At 36.3% G+C, this 22,454-nt stretch overlaps 2 protein-coding genes across 3 annotated transcripts in view; one reads left to right on the forward strand and one right to left on the reverse strand.

Annotated features, from left to right (window-relative positions):
* The window catches only part of uba52 (ubiquitin A-52 residue ribosomal protein fusion product 1), a 4,467-nt gene extending 826 nt beyond the window's left edge, over positions 1–3,641 (forward strand). For both annotated transcript variants that reach the window (XM_084118748.1, XM_084118749.1), the window contains exons 2-5: positions 609–718; positions 835–921; positions 2,469–2,571; positions 3,477–3,641. In XM_084118748.1, coding sequence (XP_083974874.1) covers positions 616–718; positions 835–921; positions 2,469–2,571; positions 3,477–3,570 — 387 coding nt within the window. In that variant the 5' untranslated portion in view covers positions 609–615 and the 3' untranslated portion in view covers positions 3,571–3,641. The remainder of the gene's footprint in view (positions 1–608; positions 719–834; positions 922–2,468; positions 2,572–3,476) is intronic.
* A 3,086-nt stretch (positions 3,642–6,727) lies between these two features.
* LOC311086068 (homer protein homolog 3) overlaps positions 6,728–22,454 on the reverse strand; it is a 32,518-nt gene continuing 16,791 nt past the window's right edge. Inside the window, exons 6-10 of the mRNA XM_084118750.1 lie at positions 19,391–19,524; positions 14,552–14,708; positions 10,674–10,784; positions 10,061–10,141; positions 6,728–8,951 (exon numbers count right to left, since the gene is read on the reverse strand). Of these exons, the coding sequence (XP_083974876.1) occupies positions 8,766–8,951; positions 10,061–10,141; positions 10,674–10,784; positions 14,552–14,708; positions 19,391–19,524 (669 nt within the window). The 3' untranslated portion in view covers positions 6,728–8,765. The remainder of the gene's footprint in view (positions 8,952–10,060; positions 10,142–10,673; positions 10,785–14,551; positions 14,709–19,390; positions 19,525–22,454) is intronic.

A 22,454-nucleotide genomic window follows, 5' to 3' on the forward strand; every position in this document is an offset into this window, starting at 1 on the left:
TTGGTGTCAGTATTTTTTTTTGTTTTTTTTGAAAGAAATTAATACTTTTATTCAACAAGGATGTGTTAAGATTTATATCGTTAGAAAAGATTTATATTTTGAATAAATGCTATTCTTTTGAACTTTTTAGTCATCAATGAACCCTGGAAAAAATATTAAGCACACTGATAATAAATTATCATATTAGAATGATTTCTGAAGGATCATGTGACCCTGAAGACTGGAGTAATGATGCTGTATATATTTAAGTATATTAAAAGAAAACAATTATTTTTTATTTCACTTTTTTTCTGTACTTTTGATCAAATAAATGCAAGCTTGATGAGCATAAGAACATTAAAAACGGTACCGAATCTGATTTATATTCAGTATTAATATAAATACTGAATATAAATACAGTATTACTGTGGTACATGGACAAAAACATACTATTTTATTACAGATGACACTGATTAATAATTGTTAATCTGTACCCAATAATGTCTCCATGGAACAATGATTTTATGTGAATCTGGTATTTTTGCTGCTTGTCTTACTGTGAGTTCATATTGCTGAAAGTGATTGTGATCATCAGTAACCGACTGTTTTTTTTCTCTCTTTTGTGACAGTGGCAAAATGCAGATCTTTGTGAAAACTTTAACCGGTAAGACCATCACCCTCGAGGTCGAGCCCAGCGACACCATCGAGAATGTCAAGGCCAAGATTCAAGACAAAGAGGGTGAGGATGACCTTTAATGGATTGTCTGGCGTTAGTTTAAAACACAGGCTGAATTAAGCAAGTATGATGTGTGTGTTGTTTTCTGGTCGGACCACTGATGTGTGTTTGTTCCTCAGGTATCCCACCTGACCAGCAGCGTCTGATTTTCGCTGGCAAACAGTTGGAAGATGGTCGCACACTTTCAGACTACAACATTCAGAAAGGTGTTTATCCAGTGTCTGCCTCCTTATAGTCGAGTATTAACCAACCAAACATTTTATTAGTTGGCTAGTCAAAGAAAAAAAACATGTGAAGTCTTGTAGTCGGTGAGGGACAGATCATTAACAGCGGCGGCTCCTTGTGATAACAGAAGGGCTGGGACGACACACCTATCTCCCGATTCCATACTATCACGATACTTGGGTGCCGATGCGATATGTATTGCGATTTTATTTAATTTTTTTTTTAAGAATTGCGATTCTACAAGTATTGCGATTTTAGATATTGCAATTTTTTTTTTTTTTTTACACGACCATCGTGAAAAGTTAAATCATACACTTATACAGACTGTACATGTGTAAGATGAGTCATATTTACAAAAACAAATCATCACATCTTTCTGACTTATTTCAGAAGCATCATACAATACTACATTCTCTTAAATAAATGATTCAATAACAAATACATTTTTAACACTCACTTGTCGACGAAACAATGTAATCGATAAATGCGTTATTGCACCAAGTTTCTATCAAAAGCTGATTAACTCTATTTTGATCGCTATCGTAGACATCAGTGTTCATATTTGAACTTTAAACTTTTATCCAAGTACTTCTATGATCATTTGAACTATTGCATCACAGAAATAATGACACTATGAGGTTTGTGAAGCGGTTTCATGACGACTCTCTCCGGGTCAGCGCCAACACAGATCTGAATGTTGAGAGATGATTTTGTCAGAGTTTAATAGACAGACGAATTGAAAGATCGCGTGTGTGTTTGAATGGAGATCACAGTCTTTATTAAAGATGAATCGTGCAGCTCTACTGTCTTATCTCTCTCTCAGTATATGAGCAGCGCGAGGACCTTCAGTGCGTTCAGTCTTGCGTCTCTTCCACGCGTCCACTTGTGATTATTACGACACTCAAAGATAACGACACATTTCATCCTCCGTTGGAACGAAAGTGGCTAACTTCTGTCAACCTCATCTACAAGCAAGGACAAAAATAAAGCAATTTAATTTGAATTAATATCGATTCTGGAATCAAAAAATCAATTTTAGAATCGTAAAAAACAAAAAAGTGATAGATGAATCGATTTATTTTTCTTTCTTTCTCCCAGCCCTAAATAACAGTATGTCAGGCAGAAAATCTAAACGTTTGCCTAATATCCATCGATCTCAAATATGAATCAATTTCATTATCATTTGAAACAAGTAGCAACTCAACATGTCTGCTCGCTCTAACGCTAACCTAGATAAATGTACACTATTATTAGGTGCAGATTCAAGTGTTTGTGTGGATTGTTAAAGTATAGTGAAATTACTGCATGAGCCTTTTTTTTTTTTTTGAAAGATAAAGATTTTGTTTTGATCTCTGATTGTAGTCGTTGAAAACCAAAAAAAAGTAGTGCTTAAAGTCAATGAAAGTCCTGGAATTTCATTTTTACAGATCTGTACGAACCCCAATCAACCTGAGTTCACCCAATATAACCCTTGCTGTTGGTCTCGACGACAGCACCATTTAATCTTCTGGTTTTCTTTGTTCCTCAGAGTCCACCCTCCACCTGGTTCTGCGTCTCCGAGGAGGAATCATCGAGCCTTCCCTCAGACAGCTGGCCCAGAAATACAACTGCGAGAAGATGATCTGCCGCAAGTAAGACCGCGCGCTTTAAGCCGATGCACACTGCGCAAATCCTGAAAGATTTCTCTGATCCTAGGCTAAAATCTGAAGTCTGTGAACGTTAGTTTGACATGTTCACCGACAGCCGATTAATGACGGATGCGATCAAATTCTGGCAGTTTCAGAAGATTTGACTCTCAGACCTGCAGTGACTCTCCAACGACAGTCAAATTATCTGTTTTTCAAGACGAGCCGTGAAAAAAATGTTAGAGATTTCTTTGTAGTCACCGTTTCAATCCCGCGTGCAACGAAGCTCACGGTCACTGAACGTGTCAATGATTGATGTAATATAATAATAATAATAATAATAATAATAATAATAATAATAATAATAATCTTTATTTTCTAGAAAGTTCAATTTTTCTTTTACTTTTAGTTAAGAAAATTATAAATAAAAAAAATTATAACTTTTTCTTTAAAAGTTAAATCTCAAAGGGCTTCATAAAAATAAGAAAAAATAAGAAAAATACAACAATATAAAAGAAAAGCATTCATAAAAGAAAAGCACATTCAAAATATACAATACAAATATAAAATGTTATTAAAAGTTTCATAAGTAAATGGTATATATATAATAAAAAATTGTTAAAGTAACCAAATAAAAACTACCCTAAAAAAGTACGTTTTGAGGGAATCTTTAAAAGCACTGAGATTCCGCTTGCCTAATCTAGTAATGTAAAATCTAGTTTGATGGACAAGTTTTCTTGCGCGTTTGTTTTTAACGCGTCTTGACTGTCGTACAGCGATGATCATGTTCGTCCAGTCGGATTAGCAGCAATCGTAAAGGACTATTAGTGTGCACCCGGCTTTACTCTGTCTAGTGATGGACCCGTTGAGTTGATCATCTCATGATGTATCCCATGATGCTCTGCTCTCAGGTGTTACGCCCGTCTGCACCCCCGTGCCGTGAACTGCCGTAAGAAGAAGTGTGGCCACACCAACAACCTGCGGCCCAAGAAGAAGCTGAAGTAAACTAGCGTCGATGCTACGCTTCAGGAACCGCAGGAGATTCTGTGTTTAAATAAAGTGTTGTTGAAACCATTGCCTTGAGTTTGTCCACTTATATTGTGCTTTTCCTTGTCTGTGTAAAAATTACTAAGCATTCATACTTCCCTGAAGATGTTTTTTTTTAAAAATGGATTTCAGTCAGCGGTTCAGGTTTTATATAAAAGTAAAATCTTCCAGGTTTGGTACATGTGAAACAGCAAATGTTGAAAAAAAAAGTATTTATTAAAGGTCTTTTGCAGAGGTTGTAAAACCACAGTATATGGTATATTTATAATATTGGGGTTGGGTACAATATGTGGTCATAATGGGTCTATAATATGCAAGATTTTAATGACAGACATAGAATACATTAAATGCAACAAAAATATCTCATAATTGGGGCATTTTTGCATTTATGTATGAGCAATTTTACCCCAAACCCACTTTAAGACTGACCAAGGTCCATTAAACAGTTTCCTAAAGTGAACACTGAAAATTAATTTTTGCATGCAAGTATTTCAACTATGATGAATTTCCAAAATGGAGTACTTATGAATTATGTTTTGAAAGGCCAATCCTTAATATTATTCAAAATGAATTCAGTTTGAAACAAATTTTAGTCAGTGTTGAAGCAACTACATTTGCTTTGGCATTAAAGGGGTGGTATAATGCGGTTTTCACAAGATGTAAAATAAGTCTCTGATGTCCCCAGAGTGTGTGTGTGAAGTTGCAGCTCAAAATACCCCACAGATATTTTTATATAGCATGTTAAAATTGTCACTTTTTGAGGGTGAGCAAAAACGCACCGTTTAGTGTCTGTTCCTTTAAATGCAAATGAGCTGCTGCTCCCGGCACAGGGGGCGGAGCTTCAAGAGCTCATGTTCTTTTACCTCACACACACATGCACTGAACATTTCACAAACTTTTAGCCTTTTATGTTCAAACCGGAGTCAGAAAGATGGAGAGACTCAAGAAGAAGAGACAACATGTAGACAACATTTCTGAATGGTTAGTTGATGAATTTATGAAGCTTATGTGTAGTTATCTTCTAGTCATTGATTAGCATATTCTGCCTTGATAATCTATAAATCGTGTTCTGGGGGCGGGGTTTATGTAAATTCTAGGGTTGGTGATGTCACTAACCCGGGAGGAATGTGGTGTAGTCTCTACCAGCCGTTTGTTGTAGTTCTTAAAAAGCGATTTCTTTAAAAGCAAATATCTCCCTTTGCTTTGAACTTTGAGCGTTGTAACTTTGCAGATGTTGTTTATGCTCAAACAGCAACATTACACACTAACTAAGGCCACATCCACACGAAGCCAGAGCTTTCCCTATCCGATGTTTTTTTTTCCTCGTTCAAAAAAAAAATCCGTAAACACGGTGTTGTCTCAAGAAATATCTGCGTACACACGAAACCACTGAAACCGACTCAAAACGATGTACTATACATGCCAGTCCAGTATGTGGCACTTTAATTCTGCCACAGAGATGGCAAAAAACGCGGAGAAGAAGCACGCACATAAGGCATAAATCTTTCTTATAGCCTACTTTCAATGGCATAAACCCTATGGATAAACCGTGCGCACTGTATACAATAATATTAGGCACAGTAGCTGCTTCTTTTCTTTTATAGGTCTTTTTTTTACCTATAACTTATATTGAAAATATTGAACAATATGAACGGACGCAATATGACATATAGCGGACGCATAAAGCTTGCACAAAGAACCGGCAAAAGTAATCAAATATGAATGTGTCAAAAATAGCAAGGAGATATTTTAATTGTTTATTAATAAACTAGTGTTTTCTGTGTGGCTGCAAAGATGAAGTTGACAATGCTGACTCGCCACCTTCGCAGTATTATGACCGTGACATTTAGAGAAATGCACACTTGATACGGATTAGCCTACATAGCTATATGTTTCTTAACTTTCTTTTCATTTTGAATTTTTGTTCTATGTTGTTTAAAAGTTATTTCAAGCTTTCTAAATAGGCCTATATATATATATATATATATATATATATTTCTGAGTTTCGGTTCATTTATACAGCAAGTCCAGTTCACGAGCAATGCAAGACATATGGCGCCGGCACGTCCATGTCTTGATTGTCTGCTATTTGCTATTAAATCCAGGCAATTCGTTGATGAAACATGGATTAAAATTAAGATACAATTTATACAAAACGAAATTCACTTTAAAGAAAGGCTTTATACAAAACGAAACTTAATGGGGTCAAAATTAGGCCTATGTCTCCCGATATATCTTATGATTACTCGTTCACTTTTCAACATTGATGAAATTAAAAAATAACATTATTTAAGCATAAATATGAAACTAAATACATTTTCTTTAATGGCTACAAATAGGCCTACAGACAAATTTAATGTCGGAGTGGAATGTTTTGCTGGTTAGTGCGTTTTTTGAATAATTCCCAGCGATCGTCTTAATCAGACAACAGACCAGCACCATATAATGAAGAAAATAGAAATAAATAAGTAAAATAAGAATAGCTATATGTAAATAAATAAAAGAATAAAATAGGCTCAGTAGGCTATAGCTTCTTCTGCAGCATTATAGTATATTTTATACAAGAATATCGTCGGCAGTTGTTGCTGTTACGTGCGGTGTCTGACTAGTCGACACGTGGGGTGATGACATCATCGTTTCACAAAATGTACGGATTGGCCGTACACACGAAAACGCAAGGGCGGCGTTTTCAGATTTATCCACCTTGGGACCCGGTTTCAAAAAATAGCGGTTTCAGTCTCCGAAAACGCCGGATCCGTGTGGACGAAACGCCAATACGATAAAAAATGTATACGTATACAGCGAAACGCGTCTCCGTGTGGACGGGCCCTAAAGTTAGAAAAGTTAAATCATAATCAACCACCCCTTTAATTGAACAAATGTAATATTTAGTAAAGTTAAGCGTATTTAACACAGTTAGGAAATAGTTTCTTGATTGGAATCTTTGATTCCAAGGTTTTGAGGTTTTTCAAATGTTCTTTGCACTAATTGTTCTAATAACTGAAAGGTTCTTCTGCAAAAACAGAGACCAAATATTAATTTAAATATTGGTTTGACGATTTTTGAGCATATGCAATTTTTCCACTGCCGATGACCGAGTAACTCACACTGGTAATACAATGTAAAACAAATTTATTTAGCAAGTTTTCGTTAAACTCAGAGAACATCACACACCGTAACACACTTGGCTCTGGAGTTTTCCAGCTTGACTCTTAATAGTGTATTATGAAATCTACGGTCATAGTTTTAATCAAGAGCTGCAGAATATATGATCTCCCGCACACTAAAGATGCACGTGTGGAAAAACGAGTCTCTCGCATTCGTCCGAGTCAGACTTCAGATCGCTTGCAAGCAGAAATGAGGAGATTCAGTCCTTGAAAAGAGTTCATAATCATAATCACACATGCTTTCATTGTCCAAAAGATACAAAGCAGTACACATACTCAAGTACCGCATGAAGAAATATAAAAGTTTGACCCTAAAATCAACAGCGCCGGAAAGCAAACGAACACAAACCCTGTGGTTGTTCTTGTGCTATCAATCACAAATACACTGTAAACGCAACGACACGAGATGCATTCAAGCACATTCAGCATCCATTCCTCAATGAACAACTACAGCTATTCTTATAAGTATAAACTCCCTTGAGAGATCTTAATATTCTATAATAACAGAGCAATTGTTTATTTCTACCTAATGTATATTTTTGTGGCAACGCTGCGACTATTTAATGCTTTCTATCAATGCTGTCCTGTATCTATCCTAAGCATTCCACAGTATGAAGATTCGAGCTGGTCTTTGGTTTACACACTCCAGCTGTGAGCACATCCATATACAGAGAAAACACACACAGTACAGGCATTCAGAAAAAAAATATTTGTAAAAATAATAATTGATGACTTTTTCATATTTTGCTTGTCTCTCCTAAAAGTTTGGCATTTGAGCCATAAAGGTCTTTGCTACAAGTTAGTTTCGGTTCATAATATTCCATAGCATACTTAAGATTCGCAAAGTAATGATTCATATTTTTTTTTTAGCTTAATCTTTTAGTGTTCATAAAAATGTATATGACTATATGTTACAGAAATGGGTTACACTTTATTTTAAGGTGTCATTGTTACAGTGTAATTATATATTTAAGTACTGAGTAATATTAATACACTATATGTACTTACTATAGGGTTAGGGTAGGATTAGGGTTTGGTTGAGGGTTAGTTGCATGTAATTATGCATAATTTACTGTTATTACTATGGTAAGTGCATGTAACATATGTAACAAGGACACTGTAAAATAAAGTGTTACCCAGAAATGCATGAAGCTAAATTATTATTGAAATATAAAAAAAAATTAATAGTAATTCTGGGCCGAAACCAAAAAATCAGGATGCACTTGGCTTAAAACAGATTAATAATTAATTAATGTGTTTAATAATCCAACACTCAAACAAAACTGAGTTTTACAAACATTTAAATTGCACAATATTTTATTAAATTTGGTTACACTTTATTTAAAGGTGTCAGTGTTACAGTGTAATTATATATTTAAGTACTGAGTAATATTAATTAACTACATTTACTTGCTATAGTTACGGTTAGGGTTTGGTTGAGGGTTTGTTGTAAATATGCATCATTTACTGTTATTACTATGGTAAGTACATGAAACATATGTAACAAGGACACTAAAATAAAGTGTTACCTTAAATTAATATTATTAAAAAATATATTTTTTAATTATTATATCATAATAATTACAAATAATAACGTGAATGTAAAAAAAGCAAAAATGAATTTTGTGTAAATACGATTATTTAACTTTTGTGCTGCCCTAAACTGAATTATTAATTTTTTTTTAAAGAATAGATTCGGAGAGATTTGCAATGCATTTGTGAATCATTTTTCCCTATTGTTCACGATGTGTGACCTCTAATAAATAAAGATGAATACTTGTGGCATCACTAGTGTATCAAAAATAAAGCGTCTCCTCCTGTACCGTAACATCGCTGTTCGTGTTCGACCGACACTGAAGTTATTGCTAGAGTTTGAACAGAAGGTTTTCAGTGCAAAAGAAAGAAAGCAGGAGAAGTGAGAAGATACTGATAGAAACTAGTGAAGCTGAACTACTGAAGCCCTCGACGAGTGTCTCTCACGCCACGCTATTTACTGATGAGTTTGACCAGACTCTGTCGAAGGTCGTTGAGGTCGTAGATCTTGACGTCGAGGATCTGGACGACTCTCTGCACCTCGTTCTCGGCGCGCTCGCGATCTTCCAGCGCTGAGGACAGGTTCTGCTCTGCGTTCTGCACACGCCGCTCCAGATCCATGTTACGCATCTCCAACTCCTGAAACATATCACAGAGGTCACTGATTTAACAGGAATTAACCCTCTAATGTCTTCATATCGCACGTGCTCTCGCTGTTCAACGTACACAGCGGCACATGTTGCATGAAGAAATATAAAAGTGGTACAAACTTATATATAAAAAATCTAGAAATATAAAACCTGATTCTGTACTACAAAGACATTCTTGTCAGTTCAAAGCTAGATTAAAGACACATCTCTTTGACCTAGCATTCATATAATACATTATAGACTTCTATATGTTAGGCTGCATAGATTAGGTCAGCTGGAACCGGGAACACTTCCCATAAATCCTGATGTACTCATTACATCATAAGAAGAATGGCATCTACGCTAATTTTAGTGTCTTTGTTTATCCCGAGGTTTTCCCGCAGCCTGCCGGATCCAGGCCGTATCCAGATCTGACAAAGGACCTTCACCTGAACCCGATGACAACGCAGTGCTGAAGTGCCAACTAGTCTCTCCCTATGGAGGATCCCTTTACCACTCTACAGATAAAGCGTCGTCGGAAAACTCAATTTGCGTATCTACCCAGAATTGATAAAATAAAATAAAATTCTGTATCAAAATGATAAGGAAACACCAGTACTTTGTTTAGGCCTGGTTTGTAGGGAATTACAAACCTGCGCACATATATTCAAACGCACATAACTATAGAACCCATTCTAAATGCGCATGTGAACGCCATCAGCGTTTCTCATAGGTTCGCGTTTAAAGTCTGTGTAGAGAGAATGGTGTCGTCTTAGCGGCCCCTAATTTAATAACAAATGATCGTTGCGACGGAAGCGAATCAATCAAAACTAACTTTAGCTGGAAAATAACTTTATTAAAGCACCGCTATAAAGCCAAAACAATCTTACCTTAAATGATACGCTGTGAATGTGATTGTGAATGTGTTTGTGAATGTGATTGTGAATGTGATTGTGTTTGTGAATGTGATTGTGAATGTGATTGTGAATGTGATTGTGAATGTGTTTGTGAATGTGAATGTGTTTGTGAATGTGATTGTGTTTGTGAATGTGATTGTGTTTGTGAATGTGATTGTGTTTGTGAATGTGATTGTGTTTGTGAATGTGATTGCTCCAGCACCTGTAGTCTGTGTACGGCTTCTTCTCTCTCTCTCTCCAGCTCATGGTAGTTCGACTTCTTACTCTGGAGAATCCGGATTTCCTGAAATGAATTAAGATGCAATAATGTGCAGAAATCTCTAATACAGTGAGTCCTTGCTGAAAGAGCTGAACGCGTTCTGTGTGTTTTATAAGCTTTGAACTGAAGATTACAGTGACTTTCAGGAAAGAACATCTGTAGGTCACTGGACTCTCCCCTCCATCAGGTGTGTGTGTGTGTGTGTGTGTGTGTGTGTGTGTGTGTGTGCGGGCGTGCGCGTTTGTGTGTGAGTGAGTGTCAGTGAGTGAGTGAGTGTGTTTGTGTGAGTGTTTGTATGTGTGAGAATTTGTGTGCGACTCTTTCTCTCTCTCTCTCTCTCTGTGTGTGTGTGTGTGAGTGAGTGTGTGTGTGAGTGAGTGTCAGTGAGTGAGTGAGTTTGTGTGAGTGTTTGTATGTGAGAGTGTGTGTGTGTGTGTGTAAGAGAATTTGTGTGTGACTCTTTCTCTCTCTCTCTGTGTATGTGTGTGTGTGTGTGTGTCTCTCTCTCTCTGTATGTGTGGGTGTCTCTCTCTCTCTCTCTGTGTGTGTGTCTCACCTCATCCTTCGCCTTCAGTAAGTTCTCCAGCTCCTCCAGGGATTGAGTGAGTTCATCTTTGAGCATGTCACTGGGTCCCTGACCACCACCATGAGCCTCCAGCTCCGACACCTACACACACACACACACACACACACACACACAACACAATAGAACAGAGATTCTATACACAACTCTGGGGTTCATTTTCATTTAGTTAAACTGAAACAAAACTTTAGGTTTTCATCAACTAAAACTGAAATAAAAATTAATAAAAACTATAGACATATTTAAAAATAAAAAATAAAAAAAAACAGCAAAAGCACTAAAACTCGAACAAAAATTATAATGGAAAATACAAAAATAAAAATATAAAAATAATAAAACTATAATAGTAACACAATATTACTAAAATAACACTGACTGAGCTACTATTATAATTTTTACTAATATTTCTGAATCAGATTTTTTTTCTATCTATATTTTCATTTTAATTTTAGTTAAAGTTCTATTAATTTTGATGTGTTTTTGTCATTTTTATAAGTTAAAAAAATTATAACGATCTCTAGATTTCAATCTCCATCCAACAGAATCCTGTAGAAACACATGAATGTATGAATATCAGTCTGTTTTTCACACAAAGCTTCAGACTTTGACACACGTTCATACAAAAGAGTCTCTATTCAGAGAAACCTGTCTGGAAACACTCATTAATTAATTTCCTTCAGCTTTAATTCACAGAAGTGTGAGTTCTTGCAGAAAACAGGCTCTTATTGATATCTTTCAGCGATGGCAGAATGTTTTGAGGCTCAGATGAAAGAGGTAATGACTCACTCGTTTCTCTCCTCCTGCCTGTCCGTTTCTTTACAAACACATTGATGCGTAAAATCATTTTATAACTTCACTCAGACACATTACACAGAAGCTGCAGCATAATGGCCATCATAAAGCTGACCTACATACACACTCACTGATTATTCACACATTATATTTGAATAATGCATTACAGACAGTAAAGGACACGCTCTTTAACCAGGTGTGATGCGACAAGTTATTGAATATAAATTCAGAAGTATAAAGCATAAATGCTGTGCAAAATGACAAACTCAAAGCCGATCAGGTCATATTTGATGTTTAATATACAGCTATAGTACACTATCGCTCATATGTTTGAGGTCGGTATGATTTTTTTAATGTTTTTGAAGGAACTCTCTTACGTATGACAAGGCTGCATTTATTTTTATAATTATTATTAAATATAATTACAATTTAAAATAACTGTTTTCTATGTGAATATATGTTAAAATGCAATTTATTCCTGTGATCAAAGCTGAATTTTCAGCATCATTACTCCAGTCTTCAGTGTCACATGATCCTTCAGAAATCACTCTAATATGATGATTTGATGCTCAAGAAACATTTATGATTATTATCAGTGATGAAAACAGTTGTGTACTATTTTTTCAGGATTATTTGATGAATAGAAAGTAAAAAAAACAGCATTTTTTTGTTTAAAATAGAATATTTTGTAACATCATAAATGTCTTTACGGTCACTTCTGATCAATTTAATGTGTCCTGGCTGAAAAAAATATTAATTTCTCAAGAAAAAGTCAAATGTAACAAAATTTGCTTTGAAACAACACACTTAGGATGAATCACCACAATAACACCAGAAATGTCTTTTATAGAGGACCTGTTATGCTTTTGTCACATGTTCATCTTTGTTTAGTGTGTAATGTTGCTGAGTTCTTCTTTATATCAGTGTCAGTGTTTCTGAGCTCCTGAAACGCCTCCATTGTAGTCTTGAGTTTCTTCCGGGAACGAACACGTCACAATATTCCTCATTTAAATAATTCATACGCAGAATAAAGGGGCGGGGCCTGGTTGAGTTAGTTAGTAGTGTGTTAAACTGGCGGTTATGGTAAGAGGTGGAACATTTCCCAAACACACTCGAAGCACACGACCAATCACAACACACTGATCCAGCCGACCAATCAGAGCACAGTGTGCTTTTTAGAAGGAGGGGCTTCATAGAGACAGGAACTAAACAGAGCGTTACTGACAGACTGGGAAGAGAGGAGCCGCAACAATGGAGAATATGGGGAATATAATGTGTTTTTTGAACATTGAACCATGAAAACCTGTTCTAGTAGAGCACGAAAACAAAAATCAAGACTTTATAAAAGGGCATGGTATGATCTCTTTAATAAAAGCCCTGATGACAATCAAATGTTTCTCAACACCATCTTTTATTCCATCCATCAAGGTAAATGCAGTGCCTCTCTATCCTCCAACATTATAACCAAATGCACTCTCACACTCACTCACTCTCACACTCACGAGGTCTTGGAGAGCCTTAAGAGGGACTGGCTTATTTTTAACCATGTAAAGTGCAAAAAAGTTTCCCAAACGAGGGTCTGGCAGCTTCCCCTGGTGATATTTCAGTCCTCCGAACTAGGCCATTGAAAGTAGGATATCGCTGTCCTACAAACCACCCCACATCTCTCTCTCTCTCTCTCCTTTCTCACAACCCCCCTCTCTCTCTCTCTCTCTCTCTCTCTCTCTCACACTCTCTCTCTCTCTCTCTCTCACACTTCATCTCTCTCTCTCTCTCTCTCTCTCTCGTCCCTTAAGACATGAACCATTTTCAACCACCTGGTCGCCTGTTCTCGTCCCAAAGAGACGGAGCGAGATCGAGGGCTACCTCTCTCAAACACGAGTCCTGTTCTGAAGCGATAATGAGAGCAAACGGTGTGAAGAGAGAGACACGGAAAGGGTGATGATGACAATCCCATTCAGATCGATGGAGAGTCGGACCATTTCTTGCAGTTTTTTTGCTTTTGAATTTTTTTTTAAATTAAGATTTATTTAATGCTTTTGAAAAGGTCTCTTCTGCTCACCAAGGCTGCATTTATTTAATCGAAAATACAGTAATAATGTGAAATATTATTACAATTTAAAATAACTGTTCTCTATGTGAATATATAGTAAAGTGTAATTTATTCCTGTGATCAAAGCTGAATTTTCAGCATCATTACTCCAGTCTTCAGTGTCACATGATCCTCCAGAAATCATTCTAATATGCTGATTTTGCAGTTATAATCAATTATTGGTGTGCAATTATTAATAAAGTTTCTTATTAATATCAGCGTTAAACAGAACAGAGTTTTTGCTGTTTAAAACATGACCATTTTTGACAGGATTCCTTTCAATGAAAAATTAAGCTTTGCCATCACAAGAATAAATTACATTTGAAAATATAGTAAAATATTTTCCTTTAAATACTATTTTACAGCGTCATTACAGCATAAAAGACTTCTTTCAAAAACATTCTAATTATTTCTAACTTTTGATCGGTAGCGTAAATGTATTAAAGTCCCCCTGTAGTCAATAATTTGATCCCCTAAAACTCATCTTTGATCACCAAAATGACGTTTTTTCCTTACATTATTTTTTCTTCATGCCTTAAAATATCTTGAATGTAACTCGACACCCTTGCCTCATTTAGTATGTGTGGTTCTATGAATATGCAAATGAGCCCCGCCTCCACTCACTCACTCAGCTCAGAGATCCACTGGTTGACGATCACACGTTGATCTGATTGGTTACAAGGTAGTTTGTGACGTCAGCAACACCAGCGATTTCAAAGCGTGTTTTTGAGACTGTCTTTGGTTCACTGCAGTTTTAAGGAGGAAATACTCAGCAATGGTGTCGACTTATGAATTTAAACATGCTTTGTCTTAAAGCATATTAAAAACACCACATAGACACATAAACAACATTAAAAGCTGGATTTTCTCCACAGGGGGACTTTAATAAAATGTTTTGACTTGTTTCTCTTGCACTTTCAACCCTTTGCATGTTACATTGAAAGCATCTTATATTCTATATGTTCACCTGATCTCGTAATCTCTCGGTCTCGTCCTGATACGCCGCCAGCTGTTTCTTCCACTGCTCCACGTTGGCGTTTGCCTCATGAAGCGCCGCCACTAGTTTAGAGTTACTGTCCTGTAAAGTGAAGAGCTCTGCCTCCAGGTTCATCTCACAGATTGACCTGTAAGAGAAACGCTCAAAACATTCAATGTGTCGGACCATTTTAACCCTGTTGACTTTTAGTTGTAACCCTAAAATGAGCAAGAGTTACAGGGACTAAATAGTCTTTATTTTCCTTATTACACAGACAAGGCTTATGGGGTTAGTTCACTTCAGAATAAAAATGTCCTGATGATTTACTCTCCCCCACGTCATCCAAGATGTTCATGTCTTTCTTTCTTCAGTGGAAAAGAAATGAAGGTTTTTGAGGAAAACATTCCAGGATTTTTCTCCATATAGTGTCTTCAATGGAGTCCAACGGTTTGAAGGTCCAAATGTGAGTTTCAGTGCAGCTTCAAAGTCTCGACACGATCCCAGTCGAGGAATAAGAGTCTTATCTAGACAAACTATCCGTCATTTTATAACAAAAAATAAACATTTATATATTTTTAACCACAAATGCTGGTCTTGCACTAGCTGTGATGCGCCACACATTACGTAATCACGCTGAAAGGTCACGTTTGTGTTCTGGTTTAAAAAGGGCAAAAAACTCCATCTCATTTTCTCCTCCAACTTCAAAATCGTTTGATGTTGTTTTACCTTTTATTTATTTGTTTTGTTTGTAAAGGGCGTTTGACTTAGTCTTCGCTTTGTAAACACTGGGTCTGTTCTTCCGCCTACGTCACACTTGACCTTTCAACGTGATTACGTAATGCGTGGCGCATCACAGCTAGTGCAAGACGAGCAATTGTGGTTAAAAAGTATAGAAATGTTTATTTTTTTTAATAAAATTAGTAATGTTTAGGAGAGTAAATTATCAGGAAATTTTAATTCTGAATTGAACTAACCCTTTAAGATAGTCTCAGACTAAAATGCATGTTTGAGCTGTTTCAACTGAAAGCACATCTTAAAATATGTCAGTGTGTGTGTGAGTGAGTGAGTGAGTGAGTGAGTGTCTGTGAGCGAGTGAGTGTAAGTGAGTGAGTGAGTGTGTGTGTGTGTGTGTGAGTGAGTGAGTGTATGTTTGTGTGAGTGAGCGATTGTGTGTGAGTGATTGTGTGTGAGTGAGTGTTTGTGTGAGTGATTGTGTGTGAGTGATTGTTTGAGTGAGTGAGTGAGTGTGTGTGAGAGTGATTGTGTGTGTGTGTGTGTGTGTGTTTGTGTGAGTGAGTGAGTGAGTGTGTGTGAGTGTGTGAGTGAGTGAGTGAGTGTTTGTGTGTGAGTGTTTGTGTGTGAGTGAGTGAGTGAGTGTGAGTGATTGTGTGTGAGTGAGTGAGTGAGTTTGTGTGTGTGTGAGTGAGTGTGTGTGTGTGAGTGAGTGTGTGTTTGTGTGTGAGTGAGTGTGAGTGATTGTGTGTGAGTAAGTGTGTGTGAGTGAGTGAGTGTGTCTGTGTATGTGAGAGTGAGTGTGTGAGTGAGTGTGTGTTTGTGTGTGATGTGTGTATATAAAAGAAAAAACTAAAATATTTAAACTGATCAGTTTAAAATGATAATAAATAAAGGCAATTGAGCAAAACTAAAGAAATGTTTATCTGAACCAAGATCACATTGCATCATTAAATTCACAATTATCACCATGAAAACATAAATAATGTGCTTTCCCAGGGGTCAAAGGTCCTTTTATGATAATAACCAACAAGAAAAAAAACAGAAACAGTAAAACCAGTCCAGGTATATAGCGTTGTTTTCACATTTTGGCTGACATATAATGTCAAAAATGTATTTAAATTACTCCAGTTTTCAGAACAGCATCTCTAATGGATCATTTTATCAGACCGCAGGAAACCCTGCAACGTTTAGTGCATGAAAAGCATTGAAGGCGCAGCTCTAGTGAAAGTGAGAGTGAGTGAGTGAGTGAGTGAGTGAGTGAGAGTATGAGTGAGTGAGTGAGAGTATGAGTGAGTGAGAGTGAGAGTATGAGTGAGTGAGAGTGAGAGTGAGTGAGAGTGAGAGAGAGTGAGTGAGCGTGCATGCGTGTGTGTGTGAGTATGTAAATGAGTGAGTGAGTGAGAGAGAGTGAGTGAGTGAGAGAGAGTGAGTGTGTGTGAGAGTGAGTGAGAGAGTGAGTGAGTGTGTAAATGAGTGAGTGAGTGAGTGAGTAAATGAGTGAGCGAGTGAGTGAGTGTGTAAATGAGTGAGTGTGTAAATGAGTGAGTGAGTGAGTGAGTGTGTAAATGAGTGAGCGAGTGAGTTAGTGTGTAAATGAGTGAGTGTGTAAATGAGTGAGCGAGTGAGTGAGCGAGCGCGAGTGAGTGAGAGAGTGAGAGAGAGTGAGTATGAGTGAGTGTGAGTGAGCGAGTGAGTGTGAGTGAGCGAGTGTGTAAATAAGTGAGCGAGCGAGTGAGTGAGCGTGTAAGTGAGTGAGCGAGTGTGAGTGAGCGAGTGTGTAAATAAGTGAGCGAGCGAGTGAGTGAGCGAGCGTGTAAGTGAGTGAGCGAGTGAGTGAGCGAGCGAGTTACTCATCAGACTAGTCTCTCCCGATATAACACAGCTGAACGTGTTGCTTCACGATAAAAAAACACCAAAATAACACTGCAAACAAAAACTAGATGTTTACATTTTCTAAATGTTTAATTTCATAAGTTCATGCTTCTTATAAAATTTTTTTTTTTTCATTTAGCTGAAAACTGAAAGTAACCGAAAGTAAAGTTTATTTAATAAACAATTAATTAGGGATGTGCAAAGCAGAATCCTATATCCGGAAAGGAAATGCCCCGAATGGGACATGATAATGGGAAAAAATATGAGATGGGAGGCAATTATAGTTGGGTAATTATACTGTATATAATTTGCATTTAAATTGCACTTAATTCAGTATTATATATCAACTTGACAATGACGATGTTTCTACTCTAATTCGGTGTTGACATAAAAACACTTAAACGGTGGCTGTAGTAAAACTTGTTTTCATGACAGATGCATTTCAATATACATAAAATAATGAAGACAACAGGTTAAGTAAAAATATAATGAATATGTAATATAGTGCATATAGTTTTTTTTTCCTAGGTGACTAACGAGTTTATGGACAATGATGGCTTTCCTGAGGTAAATGTAATGTTACGTGACAAACTTTTTACAAGCTGTAATACTGGCATCTTTCTGTGTTACAGTATAAAGTGAAGTTTTGTTCATGCATCGACTGAAAACCGCACAAATAAGGTCTCGGTTTATCAAAATGAAGATTGCTTAAAAACGAGAAATCGATATTCCTAGCGCCCTGACATGCTAACCTGTTTTTCCACATTACTATGTTTCCATCCAATGTTTATATGTGAATTTTGGGATATTGCATAAAAAATGCCGGATGGAAATGCCAAGATGTGCATAAAAAACGTGTGTATTCGGTTGAGGAGAGTCGTTTTTTTTCATCCGATAAGAAAACATGCGCATAAACTATGATGAAAACTAAGTAAATTCCTCTGTGCAACAAAAAAACTCATGATGATGCGTAATACCCTAGTCCAGGGGTGTCCAAACTCAGTCCTGGAGGGCCACTGTCCTGCAGAGTTTAGCTCTAGCCTGCCTCAACACACCTACCTGGAGTTTCTAGAATGCCAAGTAAGACCTTGATTATCTGGTTCAGGTGTGTTTAATTGGGGTTGGAGCTAAACTCTGCAGGACAGTGGCCCTCCAGGAGCAGGATTGGACATCCCTGCCCTAGTCCTTTGCCATTCCCATCATGAACTACATTTCCCATAAACCTCTGCTTTGACTCATTATCGTGTGATTACACTCACCTGTGTGTCATTAGCTTGTTAATATCTTTGTATATAAACCTTGTGTTTTCTCGCACTCTTTGTGAAGTCTTGCTAGTGTCAGTTCAGTGTCTCTCTCGTTTCCCTGGTCTTGTTTTCCTGCCTGATTCCCTGTATTTGTGTCCTGGAGTCCGTCATTGTTTGCCTTGGTTTTGACCCTCTGCCTGGATTACATGGATTATGATTTTGGATTGCCCAAATAAAACTGCATTTGGATCATAACCCAAGTCTCGGTGCGGTTTTCGTGACACCAGCGGAGATCTGAGCATCTCAGATGTTGGTTTGCTGGTTCTGAAACACCTGAGCCGAAGTCTGTCATCAGAACGATTTGATTTAATCCAGAAGCGTCTCACAAACACCAGCATCCCAACGCAGGAGAGAACATGAATGTTTATGGAGTCTTTTATCATGTAGGAAAAAAAGAGTCACAGTTTCTCTTCCCTGATTGCAGAAACATACATTTTTACTACAGATATTTAGCGCCAATTTCCCAGGAAGTGTCGATTTTGTTCTCTTGAACACATGGGAAGTGAGTGGAAAAGTGAGTGTTTCATGCAATTTTGCACACAAGTTAAATTCACAGCTTTGTGTGGAAACACCGCCACTGACAGACATGGAGTCGAAACGTACCATCGGAGAAACGCTAAATAAACGTCATTGCTTGGGTTAAGGATTTCGGCCCTCCAAAATGGTGAAAAATAATTTTTTGGTTGATGAAATGTCTTGCCTGTGCAAAATCCAGCGCCATAATGCACGTGTGCTTTAGATGCTTACTATGGTGATCAGAAGGATTGTTATTACTACTAACTCGCATGGTAAAGAGGCCTGTAATCGTTGGATTTAGAGGCAGTTTACGGGCTCTTTCAAAGGATAAATTGGATGTTACACACATTCTTCTGGATTGTTTCTCCACAAACGCGGACATTAGCGCTACATTAGCACTCACCCCTCTGAGAGCATCTTTTTAATGCGCTCCTTCTCTGAGGACAGAGTAATATCAGCGCTCTGACTCCTGAAGAGCTTGTCGTCCGGTCCGTTCACACACATCGCTGGAGGAGACTGCAGCTCATCAGACAGGTCCTAACACACACACACACACACACACACACACACACAAGAAAACTATTATCACATGAATCCAGACACACACCGACAGCTCAGCGTCTGTCTGACTCACACTGTGTTTAAAGGATTTACATTGAAGCCTGTCAGACAACTGAGTTAAACATAATATTACATTAATAGAAAAACTAAAAATTGACTGAGCAGCTCAGATTATTATCATATATCGGTGTGTGTCCCTATGAATTACTATTGATACTGAACTTAGTCACATTAATCTATAGACGTTAATGTTTTTTTGCATGTGACAATGTTCATGTTTTTTATCATGTTTATCATCATGTTGGCATATTATGAACGAAATATGTCACAGGATACCAATATTGCTATATTATAATTGTAATAATACACTATTATATAATAATAAGAAATTACAAGTCACAAAATTGAACAAGGCAACATAACTGAGTGATAATATCAGAATTTAGTCAATAATGTAATAAAATTATAAATGTATAAATCACTTATTGTGTGTGTGTGTATATATATATATATGTATATATGTGTGTGTGTGTGTGTATATATATATATATAGCAACAATAAATAACTCATTACTTTTTACTTGTACATAATAAACAATTAATTTTATATATTCAATTCAACTTTATTTCCAGACTCAAGGTCCATTAGAGAGAAAACAAACATCAACCTACACAAAATTACATACAATACAAAACATTTAAAATAGACAATTATGTCAATACTTTCTCATAGATGACTGGTATCGCACCACACTTAGCTCAGGGTTTGACAACAGCATAATAATAGCATTCTGTGAATTATCCAGCCGATAAATACATTTATACATCAAATTTCTCAGTAATATAATCCTCATACAATCATTGTAGGCAACCTTAAGCTTACATATGCTTACTTTTTAAAAATTATATATATATATATCTTTTGGTACTTTTCAAGACTATAACCTCATATTTAGTTAAAATATGGGCGAAAGAATCTACCATTAAAGTCCCCATGAAATCCAAAAAGACAAATTTTTTTTTAATGGAATATTTCAGTATTTATTATAAATGATTTATCTGTGCACATCATAATTTTTTATTATATTTTTTGGTTATTATAACAGTAAATTAACTAACCCTGAACCAAACCCTAACCGTAACTCTATAGTAAGTACATCTAGTTGTAAGTACAATATACCTACGTCACTTTAAAACATTTTTAACATTATTTGTTGTTAAATTCCTGTCTCGTAATCTTGAATCATAATAACAGCAGCATGTCTTCTCTTCTCTGATGGCAAGCAGTTCAGCAGAACAAACTTTTGTGAATGAAATGAAAAAAATCTGCCAATTCTCAGCCTTGTTATAAAAAAATGAGCAAATTCACTATAATGAGCAGAAGTATGAAATTTAACTAGTTTATGGTGAAAGGAAAAATGTAAAAATGAGCTGATTTCGGCAGTGCAGATGATGCTACCGGGTTCACCGTGGGAGTCATTGATTGTGGAGCTCATGGGACACGTGAAGTATATTAGTATTATAGTATTATAGTGTGATAAAGCACAAACCCCCTGTACGACAGCAACAGCGTCTGCTAATATCCCTGACCCCTGTGCAAAAACCTGTGAGCCAATGTCAAACTCACCTGAGAGAACTGACAGCGTCCGGATCCAAAGCATGAGAGAAAACGATAAAACATACAAGCATTTACATCATTCATCATGAGGAGGGAAGACCACATTTAGCACATTTCACACACTTTTAGTGTAAGAAACATTTAGTGCCATTCAAATTCATTCAAAACTAGATCAAAAGATTGAACTGAAGTCAGTATTGGAGGCCACTGTAGCACTTGAAAATATATTATCCAATTTATTTCAAATAAATACATCATGTTTTCATTTTTAAATTATATCAATTTGTTTTAGCTGTCAAAAACACTGTTTAAATTAAAGCATGCGTTTATGTGAAATAAATCCTTTTAAATTAAATGTATATCGACCGGCTTCAGGGTTATTATAGTTAACTAAAACTAAAACCATTAAAATATAAACCTCATTGTGAGATTATACAATATATATATAAAAGAAACGTAGCTCAGTTGCCAATGCAACATTTCTCATTTTCATTTACTTTGAATGTACTAAAAACACTAAAATAACTAAAACTGAAATAAATATTAATAGACACTAATTAAAGAACTAATAAAAATGACAAAACGTTCAAAATTAAAATGAAAACAGAAAAAATACAAATAAACTACCTAACTTGATAGTCAATATTTAAGTCAACTACATACTTAAATGAAATAATATATTTATATATATACATACATACATATATAATTAGTGCTGTCAAAACGATTAATCACATCTAACATAAAAGTTTATATATATATATATATATATATATATATATATATATATATATATATATATATATATATATATATATATATATACACACACACACACACACGTGTGCATGTGTATTTTAATTTTAGCATATATTTTAAATATTCAATCTTTTAATTTAGTCATAGAATTCTTAATTCATTGCTAGTATTACAAAATTCAGATGTGAATCTTGATTGGCTCTAGATTGCAGATGTCACTCTGGTTTATAACCAAACTGTGTGTGAATGTAACCATGTTTAACACTATAAAACAGGACTGACAATCGCATTCTGCTCCTCAGATTCGACACGATGAGAACGGATGCTGACAAAAGCGAAACTGAAAAACATCGAGCAGAATTCAGTGTGAATGTCAGAACAAACGGGCGGTCGAGAGGTCTGCGTCACTTCAACAGCCTGTTGACCTGAAAAGAAGAGCATCATTCGAGAAGACAGACGCTGGCAGAGAGTGAACAGGACAGCTCCGGATAATTTTATCACTGTCCTAGTTCTCCTCTCACTTCCCAGT

Source organism: Abramis brama (genome assembly GCF_963993115.1).
Source record: "Abramis brama genome assembly, chromosome: 7".
NCBI classification, from domain to species: Eukaryota; Metazoa; Chordata; class Actinopteri; order Cypriniformes; family Leuciscidae; genus Abramis; species Abramis brama.